Genomic DNA, 27010 nt, shown 5'->3' with positions numbered 1-27010 from the left:
GTATCAATGATTCTCTGATTGCACATACTTTTATTCAAAACTATTGAAGAAACATAGACATTTTATTAGTCCACACTATAAGCATCAACAAGAATCTCAAATTCATCTGGAAGGGGGAACAAAAGATCAAAGAGCTAAAGAAGTCATAAAACAATACATTAATGTCAGAAGAATAAATCGGAGAGAGGCCAGAGTATGTCTCTACTTCTGCCTCTTGTAGATCTTAGCCAGGAAAGATTTTAGCACTGCTTGAATTTCTTTACTCTGGTGAGCTTCGATCAACTTCGTCAGCTTCTCATAGCTTTCCCTCTCATATTCCATGAACACAGCCTATGAAATATCAAGATCAAAAGCAGATTATGGTACATATTAGATCACATCTCTAGTGCCTCTACTTTCATAACAGATGAATAATAGTCTTTTTCTACCTCGTTTGACTAACGAAAGGTCTAAATTAGAGCTTAGTGACAAACCTCGAGATCAACCTCTTTGTAGAGAGCTTTGACCTTAGCAACGTTTGATGGCTCACTTTTACCATAGTTCTCCTAAGACATTGAAAAGTTATTCAGTCAGATTAACATGCTGTTCCTGCTTCAATCCTAAGCGGAAAATGATCCTTGTGCGCATTACAAAGAAAACTGATTCTCACATATAGTATTTTAGTCTGTTCTTCACTGCAGCGTTCCAATGCCTTAACCACCAACCAAGAGCATTTGAAATCTTCTATGTCTGTCCCTATCTGCGTTATACAACACATCCCCCGTGAGATAAGGACCCATATACATAGCTCTGCAGTTATCAAAATGTAATCCTCTCTTGCGCGCTCTGTTTCTTGTTTATCGGATTGAAGTTGTTCTAACCGTTGATACATGGTGTGTTTTGTATAGATGGCACATTTCCTAGAATGTTTGGTAGATTCTAGTTTAACCCTTAAATCAGCGGCCTTTCGTTGAGCAGAGTCGAGATCGGAGAGAGCTCGAGCTTTGGCTGCGACAGAGCCATCAAGACAAAGCTTGACTCTATCCATTTCTTGTTCGGCCAACATAAGTTGTGTCTCCTTTTCCGACACATGATCGGTTGTGTCCTTAATGAAAGAAAGAAAACATATTTAGAAACAATGTTTTTCGCGGGAAAATTGTGGAATCGCATTTTTTTGTTAATACCTGAGAGGGGGACGAGGAGGAGGAGAGACGTTGTGGTTGTGGTTGTTGTTTCTTAGAGAAGCTAACTTGACGGAATAAACTAACGGCGTCTCTAACGGATTGGAAGGGAGCACGAGTGTCAATCTCTCCCACCTCAGTGCTCCGAGGAGGAGTCTCCGGAGGCATCACCGGAGCATCCGTTCTGATCTTCGCCATCAATCTTCTCAACACAAAAAAAAAAATTACGTAATGAAGCAAAGAGAGAGAGATAGAGAGAGTTTGATGTTGATCCTTAGGATCTTTTTGGCTTCCAAATAATGAACAAGAGGGTCGCCATGTTTTGCGCTCATGTCTTTTTTGTCACTCTAAGGTCTTCCTCTATCTATTCTTCTATTTTTAGACAACCCACTCTTCCTCTTCTATTTTCAATTTTGACTATTGATCATCTTATTTCTTTTCTTTCATTTGTTGGGACATTTGGTAAACTCAAAACATCAAAATCTTGAATCCTAAAATAAGAACATCTATGTACATTAAGTATTTAGAAACAAGAACATTGTCTTAACATGAATATAACAAACAGTTATTAATAGAAAGGAATCCAACCGGCGAGCTTTCTCCAAATTTGAAAAATTAGTGACCATTGCATCGTTCGAATTTGCTTACCCTCAAAAGGCTCATATGACACATATTTTTATATATATCTATACAACTGACGTTCTTATTGCGATAGTAACATATTGTTTACCAAGTGCTACATGATCATAATGTAAATTTTGCATGCATGGATGAATCTTTCTATAGTAAGTTGTGCAAACCAGAAGCTGAAAGTGGAGGAGTATTCAAGTTCATCAATGGTCATCAATCATCATCTCAGATTGTTAGCGTAATACCATGCATTTGTCAAAATTAATTTTTTTTTCCTCAAAAAACTAAGTTATATACATGACGATAAATTAATTAAGGTGATTGATACATGATGCTCTAACTGCCTAAATAATTTGTCTAAATCAGTAAAGCTTGGTGGCAATCGTACCCCAAACATATTTACAACAAAAAAGGAGAAAAATATATAGAGGATATATACTATAAGACAAAATATTAATAAGATAATAAAAAAATCAAACATGAGAGAGGAGAAGGAGGGTTGAGAAGAAAAGGATAAATTTAATCCAAAAAAAATAAAGAAGGAGAAATGCATTGTATGTTTAGGGTTCAACCTATCGTTCCAATTTTATCGGATGTCCCCGAAGGGACTAAATGCGGATGGATTCTTCGAGATTATGATGGCGGATCTCTAGGTTGGGGAGCTTCAGTTCTCAGATATGCAGCGTCTCCTCTAGAAGTCGAAGCCAAAGAACTTCTAGTAGCTCTTCAACAAACATGGATTAGAGGCCTTACCAATCTTGTTTTCGATGGAGATAATGAAACACTGTATAAGATTATCCACAATGAGATATCAGATATATCTATCATGGATATTATTAAAGATATTCAATACTGTGTTCACATTTTCAGTTTTGTCTTTTTGTTTTTTCTCCAAAATCTTGTAACTATGCTGCTCATCATTAGCAAAAAATGGTTGTATTTCTAATCTTTTTTATTCAGGGTGTTTTTCCCCTCCCTCTTAGTTATCAAAACATTTGTATAATGACTTTTTCACTCATTAATATAATTCATTTTGCTGAAAAAAAAAATGTTTAGGGTTCAACTAAACCCCTTGCTTAGTTATATTCCACGTGAATAATATTTGTTCTACTTTTTTTGTTTTTTTCTCTCTAACATTTCTGAATACTTTTTAAGAAATCAAGCTTATTAGTAAATGTCAAAGTTATCTAGCTGAAATTAACTAATTAGTTTATTGAAGGCTATTTAATGTCTTTTGTAAGTGTTAATTGTGTTGATATGAATATTTTGTTCTTTATATTTTAAAATGTGTGTAAGAATTATTTTTTTATAGTAAAGTAACTCACTTCAAATTGTATCGATACGTCAAGACAAGAAAAATAAAAAACAATACAAATCTAATCATAGAGATTGACTACAAAATAATTAAAAAAAAGTCTAATAAACTTTAATTTAATTGCTCTTTAATATTATGTGGAAATTGTTGATCTTTTTGTGTAGTTATTGAGCAAATGCAATAAGAAGAAATAAATAAATATATGATATTGATATGTCATCATAGACATAGACACATCATTGAATTCTTCACCAAATAAATTAAAAGAAGACATATCATTGAAATACACATTTTTTGTATTTATCCATGGGAGAGATAACCAACCCACACAAAGATCCTCCCACAAAAAAAGAGAGAAAAATAAATATAGGTGTCTTTGTTCAAAAGGTACAAATGTCTAGAAGAAAAAAGAAAAACAGTTGGGGCAGGCTTGATTATATGTAAATTGTGACCCCTACCTTTATTTAATTTAGATTAGACTTTGGAACTTAATATTAACAAATATAGACATTTCTAAAGGAGAAACGTCGCACACCGTACTGATATTTGACCAAACCTTGATCAAATCTATTAATTTTAAATAAAAGAATTAAAAAAATTGGAGAAGAAGATGATGTGTGGGTATATATATAGACACACATCATTCTTGTTTCTGTAGTTTTCCACATAGTTAGATTTGTAAAGAGAAGATGAGGTTCTTGTTGATGAGCATGACGTTGGTATTAGTGGTGGCGTCTGGGGAAGCAGCTAGGGAGAGATGGACCAGAAATGAGATGGTTGAGATGGCTGGCTACGGCGAACAAAAACTCTCCTCTGTTCTTCTCACCGCAACTCTTCTCTCTTCCTCGCCCTCTCCAATTCATGGTACGTATACTGAAATAAACCAATTAGTAATGAGTGAAATTTGTTCATGTACCTTATATACTAAGAAATTTCTAACACATCATCATCATCATGTAGGTGCTACTGTTGGTATCAAGTGCCATACTAGATATAGGAAAGGATCCAAATGGATCAAAGGTGTGACAAATGAGTCGGGGAAATTCGTCATCGATCTTCCTTCTCACCTCCACGCGATACCTGACCTAGACAAGGCTTGTATCATAAAAACACTCTCTGTTCCTAAACCGTATCGATGCTCTTCTAAGATTCATAGAGGCATTAAACTCCTCTCCTCTTCCAGTGGCTCCCGTGTCTACGCAGCCGGCAACATCACCTTACAATAGAGAGCATGTAAAAAGAGATTCTAAATTAATCTTTCTAGGAAAGATCATTCATGTCTATCTGTTTTTTTATGGTTCCTTCTCACTTCTTGTGAGAAAGAGAGATAGGCTTTGTAAATCTTGTTTTTTCTTGCTCTTCTTGTATATAAAATTCATGTTTTCTTCAACCTCGGATCTTCTTGATACTACAGAGAAGATACGATCCTTTTAACTGATTACATATTAGATGTAAAGTTTGTTGCGTTAACTGAACAACCAAGGCTAGACCAAAAAGCTGAGAGAAGACATATATGAAAACGACTATGACTTTGAGAGAATGTGTATGTTTAGCAGATTCTGATTTACTTAATAGGTTCTCAAGATAATTGCTATATTATTCAAATAATTAATAGGAGACGAGGGACGATTTTTGTTTTATCATATGGTTTGCAATTCAGACATAACACACACACACACATCTCTTGATCTTTAGTTCCACTTTCTTATAACCCATCCAACACTCAATATGTACTGTACAACCTAAAATAAGATGACAATTCCTTAGTATATTCAATCCCATAAGCTCCTTCTTCCTCTACTGGCAACGTGGATTGGGTACGCGGCTGCACAACATAGCCATAGACATATAAATATCAACTTTGTCTTGATGTTATATATATATCTCAAAAGACAAAGACAAACAACGAAGGAAAAGATGACCAAACCTTCTTGAGCAGTTTGTCTTTCTACATTCTTTTGGCTCTTCATTCACCACTGCCAATGCGTTTTCCTTTTCTCTCGCTGCAGCTTCCCTCTTTGCCTTCTTTGTCTCCACTTCAATGGCTTTCGTTAGAGCATCCACCTTCTTCAGCAACATCTGAAAACAGAGCTATCTTATCTTAAGTAAGGTTTCATAAGTTGAAGAAATAAAAACAACAGCAAGAGAAATGAAGTTACCTTGATCTCTTCATTTTTGGCATTTATAGTACCCTCTTTACTCTCACAAAGCTTCCTTAAAGCAATTACTTCCTTCTGAAGCCTGTCATACAAAAACCCTGAAACCACATCTTCAAAATGCACATTTCCATCTTCCTCTGTTTTCCCTTTTCCATCTTCTTCATGTTGATCAGTTAATCCGTTTGTTGTAATCTTTGAATTCTCCTTTTCATTACTTTCCACAACTCTGTTAATTGGATGATCCAGAGCATGGATTCTGCCTGTATCTGAGCCTCTTGGCTGAGAATTAGACCATTTCTTTGATCCACCACCACTCGTCAAGAATCCTAAAATCTTGCCAGATTTTTCAGTCTTTGTAGTTGGAGAGACTAGAAACGTGTTTGTGCCCTTCAAGCCATCTTCTATAGTTTTCAGCCTCAGCTTCAACCTCTCCTGTATTGATTACTTTCATTAGAAACTACACTTTTCACCAACAAAATATTAAAATCTAAGCAATCACCTTTAGTTGGGATTCAGCCTTAGCAGTTCTTTCCGAAACAGCAAGTTTATCTTTCAGTTTCTGCATTTCTCCCTGCACATAGACACAAAGTTCAACACTCATGTCTCCTAAATAGCTAATAAGTATGAATGAACTGGTTGTGTAAGTGCAAAGCAGTACATGGAGAAGCCTTCTCTCTTCAAGCCATTTCTTTACGGGCATTACTCTATCGTTCTCATCTTTCCATTCGTTAGCAACGGCAAGAGCCACTCTACTTGCTGACACTTTGACTCTGGCCAGCTCCCTCTCCAAGGTTCTCTTCTCATCCTGGTAATGATCAAAACAATCATGTGATTTTCTTGGAAAACAATAAAAGAATGAAGTACAAGAAACTAAACAGAACACACTCACATTGAGCTGTGAGATTTGGCGGCGATAATCTCGAACTGCATTGGCGGCTGTTCCTCCTGCCAAGATTGCTTCCTCCAGTTCTACAATGCTTTGGGAGAGCTTCTCAATCTCCAACACTTTCTGGCGGTTGATTTTCTCAAGAAACTTGTTCTCGTCCTGACATATCTCAATCTGTCGTCGTAGTTCAAAGTTATGGTTCTGGACCTCCTCAACGATTAAAGCACGTTCAAGTGCACTTTTCAAGATTCTCTCTGCTTCAATAAGCGCCGATTCTTTCGATTTTGTCAGACGTTCCAACGCTTTCTTGTCCTCTTGAAGTGCGCAAATCTATAAAACAGCGGCGTGTAAACACAAAAGTATCCAGCTTTTTAAACTGGTAAAACAAAGACGTTTGAAACAGAAATAGTCATAAGACCTGATGCTTGTGAAACTTGATCTGAGCTTCAAGAGGAGCTATGATGGATTCGAGAGGTAAAAAGTCATCGTCCTGTTGGTGAGTGTAAACCCTCCTAAGTGCTTCTTCTGCAGCGTCCTGAGCCGCCAATGCATCTTCTTTCTCTTCCTTCAGCTTCTTCATCTCCACCTCCTACAATCATGTCACAATCTTAACTTATTTCTAATCATTATGAATTATTTTTCATGTTTTGACATACTCCCTTCACAAAGATGGTAGTCTTTGAGGCTTTGAGCAAAACACACACCTTTTGTTCAACAAGATTCTCACTGGCTCCAAGTTTCTCCTCCAACTTCCTTACGCTTTCTCTAAGCTGAATCACAACCAAGTAGCATCAGCAGAGCTCAATAAGCTCGAAAAATTAAATTTAAAAATGGATAACAATGATCAAGAAAACTTGTAGGCAAAATTGACTAAAAGTTTTTAGAGGATTCTCAAGAACAGAGGAGATGATGATCATCATGTTACCTCCTTAAAGACTCTGTCTTTGAGCTCTTCATTTGTTCTCAAAGCCTCAACTTCAGCTTTAGCAGCCAAAAGCTCTTTCTCTTTATCTGCAGAGAGAAATCAAAAGAAAGCAAGACTAACCTCACCATTAAGCAAATTACACATAAGGATTGATCAATAAAAACCAGAAAGAATAGAAAAGAACCTTTAAGCTGGTTTTGCAGAGAAGAGGTGTTAGAAACAAAAGGGTTTTCTCCTGCAGTCATTTTGTACTGTCAACAGCTCCCTCCTTTGTTGCTGTATAGAAGATATGGGTTTTGGTCTAAACAGAAGACAAATGGAGCCGTTTAATATATACACACACACTTTAAGAGAGAGAGAGAGAGGCCATTCCTTAAAGGAATTGACGTAAAGGGGAGAGAGAGAGAGACAGAGACAGAGTTTAAACTTAAACTTAAACTTACTAAACTCTTTTACCTCATTCTGAAGCAACCGTCTCCATTTCAAAACCCTTGACAGTAACCAACCCTTCCCTCTTATTCTTTCACTTGTATGACCCATTTTCAATTCATCCCTTATCTTAATTTTCAATTCTGAAATGCTTACAGCTTGTTGACTTCTTCTTTTTTCAACTTATCTACTCAGTTACATAGAACTTTCACTATGGAATATATCAGACTAGAGTTGGTTTCACCATCATAATTACCGCATTCATACGTAGATTAAAAAAAAATGTCCATATTTTTCATGCTCCAACATTAATGGTGTAGTAACTAATACTAGTATTTTAAAGGGACACGGTTTTTGAAACTCAATAATAAACAAAGGGGTATGCTTCAAACCTTCAAATGGAAATTAAAATAGACAAAAAAAAAATGTATAAGCTAAAGAAGAAGAGAATAATCCAAAAGAAGTTGGAAGAAGCAGCAGCATATGACAGATATAAAGACACTAATCATAGGGATAAAGATAATTTAAATGATTGAACTAATTTCGTTTGGTGAATACCTCTTTTCTTTCTTTCTGTTTTGTATTTCTTTTTAATAATAAAACTAACCATCAATATTAATTATATATCCTTGTCTTTATTCGTTTTTGATAAGGTTATATGAATGTAGGTAACAACAGATAACAATTATGATAATCTTGAAACAAAAAAGAAAGATTAAAACAACTTCTAAATATGTATTATCCATATGAATTTTGTGTAGTTCGATTAGTAGAAAGAGTAATGAAGAAAGGTTGAAAAACTTGGAACAAGGAAAGCAAAGGGTGAAAAGGTGTTGCCTCAGCAATTAATAGCTTAACCGCAAAATATTGCACAAACCAAGCTTTCTATGTATTAGTGGAAGCCACTCAATATCTCCCTTTGAATTATTAAAATCAAATGGGATTTTCAAATAAATGAGACTCCTCCCTTCTTTGCTTCCAAGTATTACGGTTTGGTTATTAAGATGGAAACAATGATAGAGGATTAGACAAAACACACTTAGGAAGAATAAATATACAATCAACAGAGAAAAATACATAATTTAGGAGAAAGATTATAGGTAAATAACAGTAAGTCAAAAACAAATTAAGTTAATTTTCATTTTAGGTGAAGTGTGGTTTCCTAATTTAATAAATTATTAGAAGACAATACATTACTACTAATAAAAAACTAACATATTACCGCAAATACTCAACAGATATAATAGATATTGTTATTAAAGGCAATAAAGGAAGCTTGAACATTATAAAAGTTAAGAATAAAATTGGAGGCGATGACCTGTACTTGTTCATTCCTTGGTTTTGTGGGTTGGTGAGCTCCTTTTTAAGACTTATCAGACAGAACCCAATCTGACCTGTAGATTTTGTCCTAATATTTTTTCACCTCACACACAACCTTTTGGTCAGCCGCCAGTTGACTCATACATAATAAAGAAGATGATAGAATGACATAGAATGACCTAATCAATGTTTTGGTTATATTTCATTAGTAGCATCCCCCAACCCACAACAAGAGAATAATTTACAAGAGAAAAACAAGCACCATGTTTGGTTTGTATACATATATATATATATATATAGATAACTAGTTGACTTAGGTTGTGTTACAACTTAAAACAGCATTACACACCCTCAAAAATTTACAGAGACAGATGTGTTTGTTTGTTCTCTTCATCCACTCAGGTCACCACTATCACCATAACTTACTCAATCTGGTTCGGGTTTGGGTTTGGCTTCCACGCCGAACATGTAGCCATGGGTCTCCTCTTCCAGAAGAGGTAGAGTGCTCCTTCACTCCCTCCCAGTTGGTAGTTTTTGTCATAACCCTTCAGCATCTCACTTGCTGCAAACGCTGCGGATGTGCTGATCGGCCAGCCAGCGAACCCAGCCATCATCATTCTGACCCTCCATTTCCCCAGCACCTCGTGTCTCTCCACTCTCTCTGACTCCTCGCATGCTATCATGTTCACTATGTCTCTTGCTACGCAGTGTTGCTCTGCGCTGATCCTCTGCTTATCATCCCGTGGCCGCGCTGCATCTATCGACTCAAACATCGCTGTGTAGTAATCCAGTGTTTCCACAAACCGTGACAGGAAAGGCGACGTGTTTGTGTTTGATTCTTGCTCCACTAGTGTCACGAGTCTCGGGGAGAGGCTCTTGATCAGATGCAACAGCCTGTCTCTGTGATTTTCAACACTTACGCTCTCATCAGGCATGTGGTGCAATACATACGGGAAGTTCACAACAACAGCAAAGCCAGGTTCCACCCCAAGGTGTTCCTGCTGCACCTTGCACCCAGACATGACGGCATCGTGAAACTCAAATGGGACACCACATGACTCTGCAAACTTTGCGAGCCTCTCACCTACCAAGCTGAGCCCTCCCCCACGGGCATAGGTGGACTGTGAATCATCCACGCCAGTCACACGTAGCAACGGCGGCCCACCAGGGCGTTTCCCAAGCTCCTGGATCAAAAACAAGTATTGTGATCCCTGCGCAATCTGGAAATCGATAATGTGGACTCTGGTTTCACCAGCTATTGCTTCCAAGATCGCAGTATTTGCAGTTGTGTATGCAAATTTCCAGTAGGGGCAGATTTCATAGAGAACGCCCATGTAAGACATCAGTTCCCTTCCTGTTGGTTCATTGCATTTCAAAGCTCTGTATATATTGCTCCCAGACCCCTCAAGCCTCGCTCTAAGCCCTTCTGCCATGTAAGTGCCTAACCGTTGGATTGGACTGCCTGAGACCGACACCATCTGTTCCAAGACATCGAGGAATCCATAAGCTGTAGCGAAATCCCCATCAGCGACCGCCCTAGCAGCTTCCACGAGCACCTCTTTCAAGTCCAACTGTGGAGTCAATGCCAAGAGTTCATCCCAGTTCCATGACTTCCCAGCAGCGGGGCTGAAACCAGAGAATTCTTCGACTTTAGTATCACCACTCAGCAGCGAGACCTCAAGTTCCCGAATCTTAGTCTTGACACCAGCTTCATCATAGGCAAAAGAAGATGCCCCACTCAAGGGTGATCCATAGACGTTTTCAGGGGAAGGATGGAGATCCGAGATGCAAGACTGAGAGCCCTGAGGAGAAAACGGGCTACGGCCAGATGTGATGCTCACAGAAGGGGAGTCATACGAAGGAAGACTCCCAGAAGCAGTGGATGATTCGAGCGTAAAGAAGTTTTCTTTGGATGGGATATCAGAGAAGCCATTTTTGTCTATCGCTTGGAACTGAGGTGAACAGTAGACTTGAGGATACAGCATGTGCAGTCCAGCCGCACTGTGATGTTTCTGAGACGTTTGCATTGGAAAACCCCAGTAATACCCACCCCCCGACCGATCTTCTTTAGCTAAATCTCTCTCTACAGTGTCTCTTGTTCAACCAAGGAGAATAAAAACCTGTCTCCATGAAAAGGATCCAAAAAGAAAAAGTTAGCTACAACAGAGTAAAGCAACTATACACAGACACTGATTAGTCATAAAAGATAGACAGGTCTAGTTCTGAACTTTTCTCCAAACAAACTCAAACTTATGCGACAAAAAAAAAAAATGTATACATAACCCATTGGCAAGTCAGCTCACAATCAGTCATCAGAAAACAGATCTGACATCTTTCAGAAATCAAAGATGGGTTTTTGGTACTGCCTTAAGTTCCTCTAGCCAGAAAAAAAAAAGAAGATAAAAAGGTATAATTTATATTCATAGCTTCCACCCGAAAAATTGAAACCTACCACTCTTTATCCTCTCTACAAAAACCACATCTGGTCGAAGGTTGGAGTCAAACCCTAAAGCAGAGGTTTCTACCAGAATCAGGTTAACCTATTGGATTGAAACGCTAAAAATCCAGGTTCCAAGTCAAGATTTTTATACATTCGTCAGTTTAAAGTTCGGTAATTTTGAATCAACAACACAAGGCATAAGACCAAAAAGAAGAGATTTTGATTACAGGGGATAATCATCTCTTGGACCAAAACCAAATCAAAACAAGTCATCTCCTTTAACAAACCAAAGACACATATAAGCTAAGATTCCAGAACCCTATGATTCAAAAAGCTTAAAACCAGATAAAGAGTACAGCTTAATTTTTATGTTAAAAAAAGAAGAAGCAATTGCTAAAATTTAGAAACAAGTGGGATTGAATCGTTTGACAAGAAAAATTAAAAGAGAAAGGAACTACCATAAATCACCATGAAAGCTAACCTTTGAAAGAAGAAGAAGTTTTCGTTGCATACTCAAGAATCAGCTTTGAAGAAGGAAGAAGGAAGAATGAGATGAGAAGAGAGATTATAAAATAAAAGTACAAATTGTCATGACCCTCTTGGAGCTAATTAAACACCCCCGTTTGTTTCGGTTATTTACGTAAAACGCCACTCTGACCATTGACTTTTGGACGGCAGTAGCTGCACTACCACTGTTTTGTGTATTTTAATTACTCTAATTGTTAACGTCTAATTAGCTTATGAATTTGATGGAATTTTGCGTAAGTAAGAGTAATTGGGGAAATAGCGTGTGGAACATAAAAATTTGTAGAATTAGACTAATTTTTACCTTTGTTATGTACATTTTATACTACTCTTGTCGCTTTCGTTTTCTTTTATTTATGGAAATTATTGAAATCATCTTGTGTTTAATTTTACTTCCACAAAATATTTAATAACTATGAACGTGGCTTCCGTGGGTTTTTTTTTTGTTGTCAACTTCACAATTTAAATTATAAACTCGCAAGTCGCGACCACAATACAATTATAATTAACGAGAATGACGTTAAATCAAACTTATGGAGCATACTTAAAATTAAGTATGACATTTAAGATAAATAGTTACTTTCATTCACAAGCATATATCTAAGTATAAAATTTGTATATAACCAATGTCAAAGTTACTTTTTTCGTTTGTATTTAGTAAGACTTCGGGTTTTAAAGTTTGTTTCAAAATAGTCCCGTTGAAATTATTGTTTAAGACTAATTAGTCAATTTTCATATTTTGTCTTCTATTATTTTTCACATATTGTCAAGCTTTATAGATATTCTGTCATAATAGTTGACTTATTGCTAATGTACAAAAAAATTCTATTGGATATTTGTTGATATAAGATTGGATAAAACCCTTAAGAGAAATGGTTTTTGTTCGAGGAAAGATGTATAATTGAGAATTGCACATATAGATCAAATCATCAAATTAAATATATATCATTAACGGTAATCTCGATACAACGGAAACAAAAACACACAAAAGACTAATAACAACGTGCATCTCACTAGTTTCTATTTAATAAGAAAAAGAAAGAAAAAAAAAAAGAACAAGAAAACACCTAGTTTCCATAAAGAAAAGTCTCGTGCTTCAATATCATTAACCATAATTCAGTCAGGTACGGATTATATCAACCGGGAGACTATTCAAAATCTCATGTTTTAAATATTGTTCATTCTCATACCAAACAAAAAAAGAATGTTATAAATAATGTTCATACGAAGATAAAGAAGAGCATTCCAATAGTATATAACTATATATATCCCGACTAGCGCGTGAGTGTAAGTAAAGACGGGAGTGAGGAAGCAACGCGTGGAAGAGCGTAGGGCTTTGTACGGTGGTGGAGGGATCGTAAAAAGGAGAACGCGTTTACGTCACATGTCATATTACATACGCCGGAAAAATCCAAAGATGAAGGACGTTCTTGGAACCTCCCAAATATCCTCTGAGTATCCGACACATGTCTTGTTCGTTTCTATTTTTTCTTAGTTTAATATATTGAAACAAGCTGATGGTGATGAGATATATTAATTGGATACAAAAATTTTGTGACTTGCATCGCATGGAAAAGAAAGATTGTGTGTTTCGTACAAGAGAAGAGACGGTCTATAAATAGTGAAACAAATACTTTATTAAAACAACTTTTTCTTTTTGTGTGTTTTTAAAAGACGTTAAAAAGAGAAGAGGATGAGATGTAAAAGCATGGAATTAATCATCTTTCCTCTTTCTTTCTAGAGATGGCATCTCCTATCTGTAACACTAGTCGGAGTTTATTTATGTACAAACACAATTCTTACAAACCTGAGGAACAACTTTTCAAATTCAGCTATATCTCGAGGAAACTTGAATATTAATTATGGCCTCATCCAGTCATCCTATATATTCATCTCCTCTCTCTCTCAAATGTAGTTTTCAACTCTAGAAATTTCTAAGAAAAAATTGAAAACCTCTTTGTATTTGTTTTTTTTTAATCAGAAGTGGACAGGAGTACTGTATTCCCGGACCCCTCTTTTGTCCTAAAAGATCAAAAAGCCAAAAAGAGAACACAAATGTAAATTAATGGCACAAGGCATCTTCGATGAAACTACAGTTATTCATAAAGAGAGAGTAAAGGCTTATGTAAGAGTAGGAGACGTAATCATGGTGCCCTTACCACACGGTTACTCTCTTTGCTTTCTTAGCTTGTTTCTTCCTATTACAAACACCATTAATTAATTGTTCTTTTTTTAAGTAGAAGGTAAACTTAAAAATAGTTAATAAACTAAAATATAATGGAAAAAGTTGTTTGAGTGTATGTTTTTATTTATTTATTGGAAATCTCTAAAAACAATTTTTCGTAATTAACGAGATCATATCGCGTTAGATATTTAGAATGTATATCTATATATATACATTTTTGAAGTACATTTTGGGTTCTATCATTTTAATTTTGCTTTTTTAAAATTTTGGTCCCTACAAAATTACACTAAAAGCAATAAGTAGAATATGGTAAATTGACAAAATCGATTTTTTTATAGAAACTAATTAATTCTACCTAAATTCCTTATTAATAGCAAATTTGTTTTCTATATATGTGTCCCAAAATAAAAAAAATCAATCATATACACAAAAAATAAACAATCAGTTAAATTAAATAATTATATATCAAACAAAAAATAATATTATTATTTTAAATAAATACAAAATATTATTCTGATTAATTATACATTATACAAACAGTTATATTTCATAATATTAGTGTTTTATCTTGGAAAAAATATAATACTTTAAGAATAATTGTATCACTCCTTAAATATAAAAATACTAAAAGTTAAAAATATATAATTTTATTACTAAATTAAATACTGTTAAAATCAAACATCATTATAAATAAAATTAAATAATTGTCCTGTGGTGTACCACGTGCACAGGTTAAATCCTAGTGTATCAGTAAAACAAACGACTAATTCATCACTTGAACCTACGACATCGTCAACTGGATATCAGAATTGATGAGTAACATAACAAATAAGGATAGTCATAGAGGAAACATGGCCATAAATGATATTGAGCATGAGAAAAAGAAGAAAAACTGGGAGTTGTCGGGTAAAGAGGAGGGAGGAAAGGAAAAAGAGGTTGATTTGATGATCTATGATGGTGCGACATGTCGCGAAATCCATGTCTTAGATTTTTGTTTTGTTTCATAAAAAATTAAAAATACATGTTTTTAGTTTTCAATGTAAATCTCATGTTTGTCTCCCAATTTACCAATTAAAATTATAATAAAGAATGGTTAAAAATTGATATTGCAATTTTTGTCAAAAATTAGAATATTGCAACTTTTTTTTGAACAGAATATTGAATTTTTTTTTTTTTAATATGTGTGTATGAAAGTGCCAAAATATTTTCTCTCCTCACCAACTAGTACCATTAACTTACTTTGAATGACTTATATTTTACACATAACACTCTTCTCTTATTCAACTCAACCGTGGATCATGGCTCCAGATGGTTCTACCAAAATCATACTACTCTCCGGAGATTAAGAGCAAGAGACATAACACATCAAGTGGGAAAAAAAAATGGATTACCTTATGAGGCACTATTTTCTTCTTTTCTTTTCTTTTTTTACCTTAAAACATTCTCCCACCACTATACCATCCTTTGCTCTCTTCTGATCTCCGCCCTGCCTTTCTCTCTGAGCTCCTTGACAGCTTTACACTTTTTGCACTCGATTTGAGGTTACCTCCTGTTGTTGTTATAGTGCTTCTCCCTGATAAGCTCTCTTCTGCTGAATCAACCCTCTCAAACTCCTGCACGATATATCGTAAAATCAATTCTATTGAGTTCTGTCTTGTGAGCCAGTGACCAAACAACCTGAGCTTTGTCCCTCAAAGCTAAAATGCAAGTACCTTAGGCTTCTTCTTGGTATAAGGGGTTAGACATGGATTTAGATCTTCTAAAGCCAATCCATCAGGGCTTCCTGAGCTAAATTCCTGATATGCATTAAGTTCTAGTAAGACCCTCTTGCCAAGAATTTGTTGGTACCAAACTTAAGGCTCTTCAAAGTTCCTAATCTTGATCCTATTTTGCTTACCAGTGAATCATAGGAAGAAGTCTGTGCTTGCCAGTAACAGCTTTCTGACATACACTTGTTCGCCTTCACCTGACAAAGATGTGTTAATTCAGTTTCTTATCAGAGAATACTAAAAAGCTATATAGAACACTGGACTGTTGCTACAACAATGCCCTGAATAAACTTCCCACAACTCAGTTTACAATATACTCAGCTTCTAAGTCCCACCAGAGCGGTTACATGCATATGCACTAGTTAAAGAGAGAAAATTACCTCAGCAAGATCTTGAGCAATACATTGGAGCTGGCCATTGAGTGAAATGACCTGCTTTTGAAGATTAGGAATGATCTGCCTAGCCTGATTCAGCTCCTGCATTTGGCTGATTTGGCTATTCATCGCATCAGGAAACAGAACTGCACTCTTCAGTGACTTTATCTCCTCCCTTTGCTTCAGACAGAGATCCTTCAACTTCTCAACCTACAAAAAAAAAAAAAAAAAGCTTAATTTAATACAAAATTAAACCTTTTCTAACACAGACACATTCGAAAACCCTAAACTAAGAAGGGGAAAGAAGATATTACTTCTCGGTTCTTGTCTTGAAGCTGCAATTTCAACTCAGAGATTTCAACCTCCTGGTCCTTGCTCATGCTCAGTAGCTCCCTCTCGCTTCTAAGAACCATAGAGAGAGTCCTAGTGTTACCTTTAACCTCTGTCAAAGCCTTCACCTTGTTCTCCTTCCCGAATAGCTTCCTCTGCAATGTCCCCAATGTACTCTTCCCTTTTCCTCCTCCTCCTCTAACAGTATCAATTTTCTTGAGTTCCTCGGGAATCACAAGCTCGACCCTCTTGCTCTTGGGATTAGATTTCTTCATCTCCATCAGCTTCTTCATCATGCAAGTGAGGTTTCCAGGATTACCATCGGGTTTGGTTGTTTTGGTTAAGTAGGAAGACTTGGATCTGACAATGGCCTTGGATGAAACTGGCTTGTTGTTGTTCGATTTGAATTCGTCTGAGGGAGATAGATCTGAGCGAATCGAGGAAGATACGGATGATCTAGAATCGTAGGAATTGTAGCGAGATGCCATTTTTCAAATGGAAGGTTTTGAAGAATAGGATCTGTGATTTCGAATTTGAGGGAAGAAGAAGAAGCAGAGGGAATTTAGTGTTTCTCCTCTTTCCCCAATGTCCCACTCTCACTCTCTTCTTTTCAAATTTCGTATCTTTTGTCTTTTCTCTGTTCTAAAATTGACTTTTTTTTTGTCTCAATTGGGCCTAATTATGGGCTTAAGAATTTTAACGGCATTTTTTGTGTTTATTTGAATTTTGTAATTTTGATTATTCAAATCATTAAATCACTAATGATGTAATTAATTACTTTCTCTATTTCACAAAGAATGACATTTTGATATTTATGTTTTTGATGCAGTTTTTAAGTTTAAATCTCTTTTTTTTCTCTATTATTTGAGCTTATTAATAAAAAACGAATTATTTTAGTGTATTAATAAATGATAAAATATAAATTAATATAGTTTTTTAATTTGTGTGGATTATGTTAAAATGATATTTTTGTGAAATAGAAGGAGTATTAGCTTACATTCGAACCAATAATTAATAAGATGGAAAGAGTGGAGTTGGCGTTGGTCCATGTAGAACCTAAAGTCTACCAGTGAGAGCCACTGCTTCCTACAATTGCTTCTTGCGTAGATGTAAAAGACTTAAAGATGTTAGTTAGGTGATAGGTACAGACGGAAATGGAAGAGTAGTAGTAATAAGGAATGAGTTAATAAGAGTTGAAATGTGAATAGAACACGTAACTGGCTGGACTAGTATGTGTATGAGAGAAGTTCAAATATTTTAACTCACAATATCGTCAAAGATAAAGTGTTTAGGATAAAGATAGAAACTAAATGAGCAATTGAGCATTTAAGATTTTAAGAAAAAAAAGGGAACTGTAGAGTTGCCTTGACAGAAGGGGAAAGCATTATCATGAAGAATCTGGTCTATATATAAATGGCAATGACAGATCGATGTATCAGTTCACCACCAATCCATATCCTTCATAAACTCAAGTGGTCCCTTTCTCTGGACATATCCACGTCTCCCTCCTCAAAAAATAAGACCAATGCCACACTCTGGTTTGTGTGTCCTCTTCTCTTTAATGCTCTCTCTTTTGGTTCATTCTCTCTATAAAACACAACAAGACATGAAGGTTTTTTGTAAGAACTTGCCTGAGTTGATCCAATGCGGCTGCTATTATCATCTGATCCCCAACCCCAACTTACCTCTACATGTACGTCCCAGAGTTGTGGCTGGAAGCCTTACTCTCATTCCAATGACTTTGCCGCCAACGCCTCGATCCTCCTCATCATCATCTTCTCTTCTCTCGTCTGCGTTTTCTCTCTCCACGCTGCCATCCGTTGTTGCCTCCGTCCAGTCCTACAACATGACCCTAAACCTGATCCTGACCCTGATGAGACCTCCCTTTCGGAACTTTCCCCGACACTTGTCTACTCCCCCGGAATGAACTTGGCAGGCACTGAAGCAGAGTGCATCATTTGTTTGTCTGAATTCCAAGATGGTGACACCCTACGCGTGTTGGACAGATGCAAACATGGATTCCACGTTCATTGCATCCAGAAGTGGCTCTCCTCCTCCCACTCCTCTTGTCCTATTTGCCGGGCAAACATCTTCTCCTCCCCACCTCAACTCCACCCACAGAGCATATTACCACTAACAAGTACAGCTTAGTCAATTGGTAGCTACCTGGTTTTCCCACTTTTTTCCTCTTTATTTGTCTTTACCACCTCACACCTCTATCATCTTTTCCAAGTTAATTAGCTTATTTGTAACCTTTTGTCGTTTTATATTCCATGAAATCATAAAAATCACACAGACGCGCGCTGTAAACTGATGTAAAGTCAATTTTGTGAATCATCATAATACAGAGGGACCAAAGGCTTTATTTAATGTCGGAGTTCAAGATATATGACGTCTGGAATGGTGTTATATCTTCCCACACTTGTTAGATAAGAACGAAAAGAGCGAAGCCTTACTAGATAAAATAATGGATATTGAGGGTGAGAAAAAGAAAATATAAGTTAAATGACTCACATTATGAGCATTAATACACTTAAATTGTATCACAAAACAAAATGATATAATATTAAATTATTTATTGACAAGTGAAGCAAATATATATTGACTTAGCATCAATTATTATAACTGATATAATAATTATCTATTTTAGCATCAATTAATTAAAATTGATTCAATTTTTATTATATTGTGTCACTTTTCAATAATCGATATAAAATATAAATTTACATCATTTAGATAATTGATGTATTTATTCATTTTTTGTAAAATCATTTTTTTAAACGAAACAAAACTTACATCAATAAAAACTGATGCTAAAATAAATTACATTGATAGCATTAATAAATTAAATATACTTTTTGAAAAAAATAACGTAATTTAGAAAATATATATACAAAAATTGAATCCTAATTATTATACACGAAAATTATAAATCTAATAAAACTAAAAATAATTTTTTTTGTTTGTATTGTTTTTTATCTTCAGATTATTACAAATCTTAATTAGCTAACCTAATAATTGGGTTTCTCATTCACAAACGTAGATTGTTTTAGATACTGATCTTTTTAAATAAAATATTTATAACTTTTTTTTTGCCAACAAAGGGTATAAGATTGGCTCAAACAAGCCAATGCGAAGGAATATTGTTAACATAGATAGCTAAATGCGGAACTGTGCGAACGGGTCGCGTAAAATAAAATATTTATAACTGTCAACACTAATTTCATGAATTTTCTTTTTAAAAATATCAAAACATATAAGATTTTTTCTGATTTTGTTTCTTTTCTCACCCACCATCTTTTTTATTTGCCCACAACCATCCTTAATGCTACTATATTATCTCCAAAAATATTGCTTGTATCAGATCTCTCTCAATTCTTTCAGCCTTTGTAAACATATATTCTTTCTGGTCTCTTCTTTATTTTATTGTTTTTGAGTTTCCCTTTTCATAACTACTGCTAATTGTTCAGTATTTTGTCATTTTTGTTCATTACTCAAGCAGCAAATCCATCATGAACATTGTTAATGTTACAAAACAACCCAAACAGTTTTGCAGCTCATAGGCGAGAAAGAAAGTTGGGAATTGTCGATTTGTTCTCACTGTTTGTGAAGACAAAAATAAGGTAATCTAAAATTTTCTGTTGAATACACATACAATTATTATTTTAATTGAGTTAAAGTATTCTACAATTTAGATTTTTTTGTTTTCACTGTAATCAATGTTCTAAAATACGCTAGGCGCTAGCCGGGCGGTGGACCACCGTTTAGCGTATAGCCGTATACGCAGCTGTATATACGGAATATATACGGTAAATATATTTTATTAAAAATATATATAGATATGAATATATTACATATAAATAATTAAATATATATAATAAAAACAAAATAAATATCAAAATCTTTGCAAAAATACTCATAAAATTGTCAAACCAATAGTATCAACCTTTATATACAAGAATCCATTGGAACTTGAATAATTTCTGAAAATAATTACAAAAGACAAATATGCGGTGAGATTCCAAAAAAGAGTTTTACGATATCAAAACTCTGTTTTACGATTTCAAAACAGAGTTTTGCGATATCAAAACTCTGTTTTACGATATCAAAACTCAAACTCAAACATAGTTTTACGATATTAAGAATTATAGTTCTTTAACCAACAAAACAACAACGATAGATGATAAAGCCTAAAAAGAAAAATCATATAATCAAAACAAGAGAAGAAGAGTAAAGAAACCTAAAGACTCTCTGTATATAGAATAAAGTTTGAGAAACAACCTAAGTGTCACGGCAGTAGAAAACGATAATGAAGCTTAGTGTTTTATTAATTTATAGATCTATAGCTTGATTGAAGGTAAAAAAAAAAAAAATACCGTATATACGCTAACCGTATAGTCGTCGGTATATACGCTGTATAAGCAACCGTATTCAACCAACCCGTATTTGTTACACGCTTAGCCTAAAAACGGTACAGTGAGTCACTGTATACCGTATTGTCACCGTATATACGGCCGCCTAGGCCGTACTTTAGAACATTGATTGTAATCTAAACTTGCAGATAAATGTCTTTAACTACAATGATAATTCAAAGGTTCATAATCATGACTACAAGTAGAAGACAAGAAACAGAAGGAAAGAATGCAAGTTTTTAAGATTGATGAAAAATAATGTGATGCTAAATCATGTTTGTGATTGTTTATTTCTATTTTTTTTTTATGTATAGGAAAAATCTTTCAAATATTTTATGACAATTCAAAAGGAGTGATTTTAGGATAAAAATTTGACATAGCAATTAATGGATTCAATATTTAACACAGCAATTTCGGAAAACATTTAAACTAATATTTAAAAAAAAAAATTATTACGGTTCTTTTTGGGTTATTTTCCAAATAATACAAATATTACTTTTGAACAAAAAAAACAAATATTACTATCACTTATTATAAATGATACAATTATTATAAGTATTTATGAAATTAACCCTAATATTTTCAACGATTATTTATAACGTATATAAATATTTACATCACTTTTTATAAATGAAACAAAAATATTAACATCATTTCTATTAATTGATGTGAAATATAAATCACTTTTTGCAACTGATGCATATTAATATCAATTACAAAAATCAATACAAATATTTTGAATATTAACATCAGTTTGAAATAAACTAATACAAATTATTTGCATCAACAAAATATAAATCATTTATTAGAGTGATACAAATTATTTTTACATCATTTAAAAGTGATGCAATTATTTAAAATAAATGATATAAAACAACACTTTTTTTGTAGTGATAACTCCATTGGCATGGTATGATTCTAATTTCTAACAACAGGAGAAAATTCCAAGTGCGTGCAAAAGGTCTTCACTCAATTTCTAGACCACATTTACGTGGTAACATGATTGGAGCGGTACATATACAATAATTCCAACATAGTGTATATTTAAATAAAAAACCACTTCACATGCTAAAAACGTATATCACCATAAATAACTTTTCGTTTCCAAAGTATAAGAATTTATTACACGAATTCGCTAGTCAAATTTTGATGGTTGTGTGAATGCAACCAAACAGTTCGCTTTTGAACGAGTCTAACTTGAGACAAGTCAAAGCTTATAGTATATACTATATACCTACTAACTTTGAGTTGAAAAAACTAGTAACTTCTTTGAAGATTCTCAATAATCTTTATCAACATTGAAACTCTTTCTCTGACTCTCTCAGTCTCTCTCCAATCTTTATAGAGACTAAGAAACAGAGAAAAAAATATAAGAATCTAGAGAGAGTGAGACAAATCTAGTGATGGGTTGCGACTCTCATGGCAATCTAAGCGACGCAGAGTTCAGCAAGCCGTTACCATCGATAGGTGTCTACGTTTCTGCTGCTTCACTGATCTGTGGAGTTGCCATGTTTTCCGATCTTATTCACGGCTTTCGCCACCGTAAGTTCTGGTTTCCTTGCAAATTCTTCTCTCTTAACGCCACCACTCTCACTTTTATCTCTGTCTGCGTCAAACTCTCCTTGGATCTCAACACTTCTATGCCTAGTCGCCAAGATCAGCTCGCTAAACTCAGCAGTAGCGTCTTCGTCTGCACCGTGATGGCTAATTCCATGCCTTCTCTTGGTTTCATGGTCACACAAGATATCCTCATGAACCTCATGGCTTTAGGGATCCTAGTTATCACCGATGTTGTTAATATCTGTATCCAATTGGGTACAGGAGCCATATACGTTTTCCATCTAGAACACGCTCTCGTCATTGTTCTCATGTTTTTAATGTTTATGATCTTGAGTTTCTCTGCTATCACAGTCCCGACCACAAAGCGTTTCTTGGAGCTCAAGTACAAGAAGAGATACGAGTTTGCTTTGAAGCAGTGTCCTTCGTATACAGAGAGAAGAAGAGGTGTTCCTAAGCTTAAAGACGATCTGATGAAATTTTGGATGATGGCTCACACTTCTAGCCCTCAGTTTGTGATGTCTCGCTCTGTTACTTGCACCACCACTGGTTTCCTCTGTTTCTTGAGTGCAGTCACGTTGGCTGAAGCCATGGTCCGGTCTTACTTTCTTCAACCCCGGTCACTAGGGTTCTGCAATGGAGACTCTGATTACAAATGGTCAACCGCTTTGGTTCTAGTCTCTCAGGCAGCTGCAGTTGCCATAGGAACCGTTGCTCCAGCGAGCAGATGGTTTCAGGCAGTGAACTTGAGGTGTCCATCAAGAACAAAGAAATGTTTGAAAGACGAGTTGAGAGTAGAGAGTTATTGGGTAGACTGTCTCGCTGAGAAGAAAGAACGTCCCTTGAACCTTTGGATGCTCCATAATCGCCGCAGCGAGAAGCTTGCACACGACTTAAACCGATGGATACTTGATGTTTGTATTGCAACACAGTATGGTATAGTGTTGGCTAGCAAGTTTCTCCGTTTCATTACGGTCTACTGTGTGAATAGAATCTTGCTATGTTGTTTTCATTTCACCTGCAAAAGTGATTGTGTCGCAAACGCTGAGTGCTCGGGTTCAAATCCATCAACGAGACAATTTGTTCTGCATCTTGAAGGAGAGGAGGAGCTGGTAGAGTACATGGCACGGAGCAACCGTGAGGCCACAGACCACTTGATACAAAAGGGTCGGAAGAAACAACCTGTAAACTTGATAGAGCTCTTGGAGGCAACAACTCCCATCTCACAAGGATTTGAAGGGATTCGAGATTTTGACAGCGACGAGGTCGCTTCTCTGGCCTCTGGAGAGCCACCTAATAGTTGGGCCCTTCCATTGGTAACACTGACAAGTATCGCTGCCGCTCTTCCCAATATCAAGCCTTACTCGCTGAAGAAATTAGTGAAAGCTGTAAACGAGGCCTTGTTCTATGTCAACAAGTTCGAGAACGTCCTTGACATCGGAGGAGAGTTAGTTAACAGCAGGAAAGCTGCAGAGGTAGTATGGTTAGGAGTTTATCTCTACCATAAATGGCTCAACTTGGATCTTCGAAAACTATCCAAGCAACAAAGAAAAACATCACAAGAAGTTCTGAAAGAGCTGGTGGATACATCAAAGAAAGAATTTACAGAGTCATGGGAGAGAAATCGGATACTGTGCATGAAGCATAAGCCTTCTCAGTGGCCTATCAAGACTCAGGCAGCAAACTCTATGTACCGGATAAGCCAAACCCTTTTGATGAAGTACGAGTCAGGAAACATTGAAACAGAGGAGACTCTGTTGAAAGATGTGGAAAGGATGGTATCGGACATAGTATCAGGATGCTTTTGTAACACGGCACAGGTGATAGGAATGAAGTGTTTGGTTACAGCAGTGGAAGTGAGAGAAGCGTCGGTGAGAGAAGCGGCAATGCATCTGGGAAAAACAGAGAAGATACTTGAGATCGTGGAGAGAAGATGCATGCCTGCTTTGCCTCATCACAAAGTGGCAAATATTGATGAATGGAGAGAGTTTTATAGGACCAATAAATCCATCTCTTTCACTCATCCGTCGTCTCAGTGTACCACCCGTGAACTCATTATCAACCTAGAATAAATACTTTTTTTTTTTGTGAAATCAGAAGTAATTACGTTGTACAAAATAAAACCCAATTAGCCAAAAATATCATTTCTTTGTCGGTATCAAACTATTAAAACCAAGTTTAGCAATAATAAAGCTTCGTTTGTCGGTTGTCAAAACTATCAAAGTTGTCAACTTTGCTTTGTTGACAAGGCGAAAACTACTCTTCCAAAACATTTATCCTTTTCTTCTCGAAACTAGTTTCTAGACCGGTGCAAGTAATAATTTAACCATGTCAACAAAAACTGCTTTTTGATTTTGATTATGTTTAAACAATTGTTTATGATATTTAGGAACTTTTAAGGGAATGGCAAAACCATGTTGAGGCCAAAAAAAACATGGTAAAACAGTGTGCTGATCCCTGTTTCCGACCAAACAGTATTTAAAAATTACATTCGGACCAAACAATTTGTCAATTTAAAAGTACAAATCAAAGGTTCAAATGTCAATTACTACCAATTATAGTATTATTATTTTCCTTTTATAATTTCGGAATTAGAGGACAGATATGTGGAAAGTGATGTCATCTCCCCTATAAGTAACAGGTACAGTTCCCACTCACACGGTCGCACACACCCAAATTCGAAGAGAGAAGAAACAGAATCATCAAATCAAATCCCTAAAAACTACTCTTGTAATGGAGAAGAACGCATCAACTTCATCGTTGCGTGACTTAGGTCCAAGTGGTCTAGATCTAACCAGCGCCTTTTTCAAACCGATCCACAACTCCGTTCCTCTTCTCCCTTCAAACCGATGTACAAAGATCTCCGTCGTCGGAGTCGGCAACGTCGGGATGGCCATCGCTCAAACCATCCTCACCCAAGATCTCGCAGACGAGATCGCTCTCGTCGACGCCAAACCTGATAAGCTTCGTGGCGAGATGCTTGATCTACAGCACGCCGCTGCTTTCCTCCCTCGAACCAAGATCACAGCTTCTGTTGACTACGACGTCACTGCTGGATCTGATCTGTGTATCGTCACTGCTGGTGCTAGACAGAACCCAGGCGAGTCTAGACTCAATCTGCTTCAGAGGAACGTTGCTCTCTTCCGCCATATCATCCCTCCACTCGCTAAAGCTTCTCCTGATTCTATATTGATCATTGTCTCTAACCCTGTTGATGTTTTGACTTACGTTGCTTGGAAACTCTCTGGTTTCCCGGTGAATCGTGTGCTTGGATCTGGTACTAATCTTGATTCATCTCGGTTCCGGTTCTTAATCGCAGATCATCTCGACGTCAATGCTCAGGATGTACAGGTTAGTTTCCAACCAAAATTAGGGATTTGTTGTGTAATCGTGATTAGCTGGATTTAATGATTTTAGTATGATAAAAAATCTATGCTTTAGTGATCAGGTGATAATAGCTCCGATGTTGAGATGATCCAATTGGAGAGTGACACTGGGTTTTGTTTGATTGGTTGTTTGCAGGCATTTATTGTGGGAGAGCATGGAGACAGCTCGGTGGCATTGTGGTCGAGCATTAGTGTTGGAGGCATCCCTGTCTTAAGTTTTCTAGAGAAGCAACAGATTGCTTACGAGAAACAAACCCTTGAGGATATCCACCAAAGCGTAGTTGGTAGCGCCTATGAAGTCATTGGACTTAAGGGTTACACTTCTTGGGCCATTGGCTACTCTGTTGCTAATCTGGCTCGTACTATTCTCCGTGCGCAAGATCCATCCTGTCACGGTTCTTGCTCGTGGCTTTTATGGTGTTGATGGGGGTGATGTCTTCCTCAGCCTCCCGGCTTTGCTTAGACGCAATAGTGTAGTTGCTGTGACCAATGTGCATATGACTGATGAAGAGTCTGAGAAGCTGCAGAAGTCGGCTAAGACTATATTGGAGATGCAGAGCCAATTGGGACTTTGAATAATCCATATCTCTCTGCTTCAATTTTATAACTTTTGTTTTTGTTATGATCATTAATCCCATGGATGATAGTGTTTGATCTTTTTATGTTATGTAAATGCCTGTTCATGCATAAATAATCCCAACTTTGAGTTCTATTATTAGTAAAGACGAAAACATATGATTAGCACACTTGAACGTGAGTTAGATAAATCGACACGGTTGATAATATTAGGCTTCAATGACTGCGTAATGTAGTCATATTGCATTCATTAACATGGCCCAAAAACCTTTTTTTTTATTAAGAAAATCTTTATCAATTTTGAATGATTATCTATATAAAAAATAATTCACCGGATTTCATCAACTAGAATATAACAAAAAAGTACGAATAAAAACAATATTAGATATTTTTTTCAAATATACCATATTTAAAAATTGATTATTAGAAAATGAAATAATATTCAATCAAATTTAATTGAATGAACGAAAAAAAATCATAACATACACATAAGTTTTCTTTGGTCTTTACTAATTTAGCCATTCCTCATGCTATTGCATCTTTCCTTTTTGCAAAGTAATTCACACAAACATTAATACTAGAAATGTAATGTATATAAAAAGAAATAGAAAGATGTGCTTAAGTTCGTAATA

General features: G+C 35.8%; 7 protein-coding genes and 1 pseudogene across 10 annotated transcripts; 4 read left to right on the top strand and 4 right to left on the bottom strand.

Moving 5' to 3' along the window:
- Window positions 1–7: 7 nt before the first annotated feature.
- On the bottom strand, window positions 8–1411 carry LOC104723383 (putative WEB family protein At4g17210). Its single transcript, XM_087474878.1, has 5 exons — window positions 1164–1411; window positions 650–1084; window positions 474–545; window positions 158–330; window positions 8–40 (listed from the first exon to the last, which is right to left on the bottom strand). Exons 1-4 carry the CDS (start codon window positions 1356–1358, stop codon window positions 202–204), a joined length of 831 nt encoding a protein of 276 aa, XP_087331004.1. The 5' UTR covers window positions 1359–1411; the 3' UTR covers window positions 8–40; window positions 158–201.
- A 2303-nt stretch (window positions 1412–3714) lies between these two features.
- On the top strand, window positions 3715–4495 carry LOC104723382 (uncharacterized). The gene is made up of 2 exons (XM_010441738.3): window positions 3715–3969; window positions 4066–4495. Exons 1-2 carry the CDS (start codon window positions 3795–3797, stop codon window positions 4329–4331), a joined length of 441 nt encoding a protein of 146 aa, XP_010440040.1. The 5' UTR covers window positions 3715–3794; the 3' UTR covers window positions 4332–4495.
- A 239-nt stretch (window positions 4496–4734) lies between these two features.
- Window positions 4735–7498, bottom strand: LOC104723381 (microtubule-associated protein 70-5). Its single transcript, XM_087474876.1, has 10 exons — window positions 7260–7498; window positions 7076–7161; window positions 6855–6920; window positions 6569–6739; window positions 6154–6480; window positions 5923–6069; window positions 5764–5835; window positions 5265–5696; window positions 5033–5184; window positions 4735–4930 (listed from the first exon to the last, which is right to left on the bottom strand). Exons 1-10 carry the CDS (start codon window positions 7318–7320, stop codon window positions 4903–4905), a joined length of 1542 nt encoding a protein of 513 aa, XP_087331002.1. The 5' UTR covers window positions 7321–7498; the 3' UTR covers window positions 4735–4902.
- Window positions 7499–8999: 1501 nt separating this feature from the next.
- LOC104723380 (scarecrow-like protein 13) lies at window positions 9000–11976 on the bottom strand. Of its 2 annotated transcripts, none has more exons than XM_010441734.2 (2): window positions 11746–11976; window positions 9000–10944 (listed from the first exon to the last, which is right to left on the bottom strand). In XM_010441734.2, the coding sequence occupies exon 2, from the start codon at window positions 10849–10851 to the stop codon at window positions 9247–9249; it is 1605 nt and encodes a 534-aa protein (XP_010440036.2). In that variant the 5' UTR covers window positions 10852–10944; window positions 11746–11976; the 3' UTR covers window positions 9000–9246. The 2 variants fall into 2 exon arrangements, with proteins under 2 accessions (XP_010440036.2, XP_010440037.2); XM_010441735.3 differs by having other exon boundaries at window positions 11723–11846.
- Window positions 11977–15178: 3202 nt separating this feature from the next.
- On the bottom strand, window positions 15179–17097 carry LOC104723379 (uncharacterized). Its single transcript, XM_010441733.3, has 5 exons — window positions 16432–17097; window positions 16124–16327; window positions 15872–15940; window positions 15687–15770; window positions 15179–15587 (listed from the first exon to the last, which is right to left on the bottom strand). Exons 1-5 carry the CDS (start codon window positions 16933–16935, stop codon window positions 15408–15410), a joined length of 1041 nt encoding a protein of 346 aa, XP_010440035.1. The 5' UTR covers window positions 16936–17097; the 3' UTR covers window positions 15179–15407.
- Window positions 17098–17984: 887 nt separating this feature from the next.
- Window positions 17985–18817, top strand: LOC104723378 (RING-H2 finger protein ATL79). Its single transcript, XM_010441732.3, has one exon. The coding sequence runs from the start codon at window positions 18092–18094 to the stop codon at window positions 18596–18598; it is 507 nt and encodes a 168-aa protein (XP_010440034.1). The 5' UTR covers window positions 17985–18091; the 3' UTR covers window positions 18599–18817.
- Window positions 18818–22107: 3290 nt separating this feature from the next.
- Window positions 22108–24631, top strand: LOC104723376 (uncharacterized). Of its 2 annotated transcripts, XM_010441731.3 has the most exons (2): window positions 22134–24136; window positions 24265–24477. In XM_010441731.3, the coding sequence occupies exons 1-2, from the start codon at window positions 22263–22265 to the stop codon at window positions 24332–24334; spliced, it is 1944 nt and encodes a 647-aa protein (XP_010440033.1). In that variant the 5' UTR covers window positions 22134–22262; the 3' UTR covers window positions 24335–24477. The 2 variants fall into 2 exon arrangements, with proteins under 2 accessions (XP_010440032.1, XP_010440033.1); XM_010441730.3 differs by having other exon boundaries at window positions 22108–24631.
- A 411-nt stretch (window positions 24632–25042) lies between these two features.
- LOC104723375 (L-lactate dehydrogenase B-like) lies at window positions 25043–26548 on the top strand (annotated as a pseudogene). The gene is made up of 2 exons (XR_015573042.1): window positions 25043–25767; window positions 25939–26548. The product of XR_015573042.1 is annotated as an L-lactate dehydrogenase B-like (transcript).
- Window positions 26549–27010: the final 462 nt, after the last annotated feature.

This window comes from Camelina sativa, chromosome 11, assembly GCF_030686135.1.
Source record: "Camelina sativa cultivar CO46 ecotype springtype chromosome 11, ASM3068613v1".
NCBI lineage: Eukaryota > Viridiplantae > Streptophyta > Magnoliopsida > Brassicales > Brassicaceae > Camelina > Camelina sativa.
This window is presented reverse-complemented; position numbering and strand designations above follow the sequence as displayed.

Coding starts and splice junctions, on each gene's coding strand:
- LOC104723383 (XM_087474878.1), bottom strand. CDS start 1,358: ATGGCGAAGATCAGAACGGATGCTCCGGTGATGCCTCCGGAGACTCCT. Junction 546..649: donor AACAGACTAAAATACTATAT/GTGAGAATCAGT, acceptor TCAATGTCTTAG/GAGAACTATGGTAAAAGTGA. Junction 331..473: donor ACAAAGAGGTTGATCTCGAG/GTTTGTCACTAA, acceptor GATATTTCATAG/GCTGTGTTCATGGAATATGA.
- LOC104723382 (XM_010441738.3), top strand. CDS start 3,795: ATGAGGTTCTTGTTGATGAGCATGACGTTGGTATTAGTGGTGGCGTCT. Junction 3,970..4,065: donor CTCGCCCTCTCCAATTCATG/GTACGTATACTG, acceptor ATCATCATGTAG/GTGCTACTGTTGGTATCAAG.
- LOC104723381 (XM_087474876.1), bottom strand. CDS start 7,320: ATGACTGCAGGAGAAAACCCTTTTGTTTCTAACACCTCTTCTCTGCAA. Junction 6,921..7,075: donor AAGACAGAGTCTTTAAGGAG/GTAACATGATGA, acceptor GTTGTGATTCAG/CTTAGAGAAAGCGTAAGGAA. Junction 6,740..6,854: donor AGAATCTTGTTGAACAAAAG/GTGTGTGTTTTG, acceptor ACATGATTGTAG/GAGGTGGAGATGAAGAAGCT.
- LOC104723380 (XM_010441734.2), bottom strand. CDS start 10,851: ATGCAAACGTCTCAGAAACATCACAGTGCGGCTGGACTGCACATGCTG.
- LOC104723379 (XM_010441733.3), bottom strand. CDS start 16,935: ATGGCATCTCGCTACAATTCCTACGATTCTAGATCATCCGTATCTTCC. Junction 16,328..16,431: donor TTCAAGACAAGAACCGAGAA/GTAATATCTTCT, acceptor TTTTTTTTGTAG/GTTGAGAAGTTGAAGGATCT. Junction 15,771..15,871: donor CTTCTTCCTATGATTCACTG/GTAAGCAAAATA, acceptor AATGCATATCAG/GAATTTAGCTCAGGAAGCCC.
- LOC104723378 (XM_010441732.3), top strand. CDS start 18,092: ATGCGGCTGCTATTATCATCTGATCCCCAACCCCAACTTACCTCTACA.
- LOC104723376 (XM_010441730.3), top strand. CDS start 22,263: ATGGGTTGCGACTCTCATGGCAATCTAAGCGACGCAGAGTTCAGCAAG.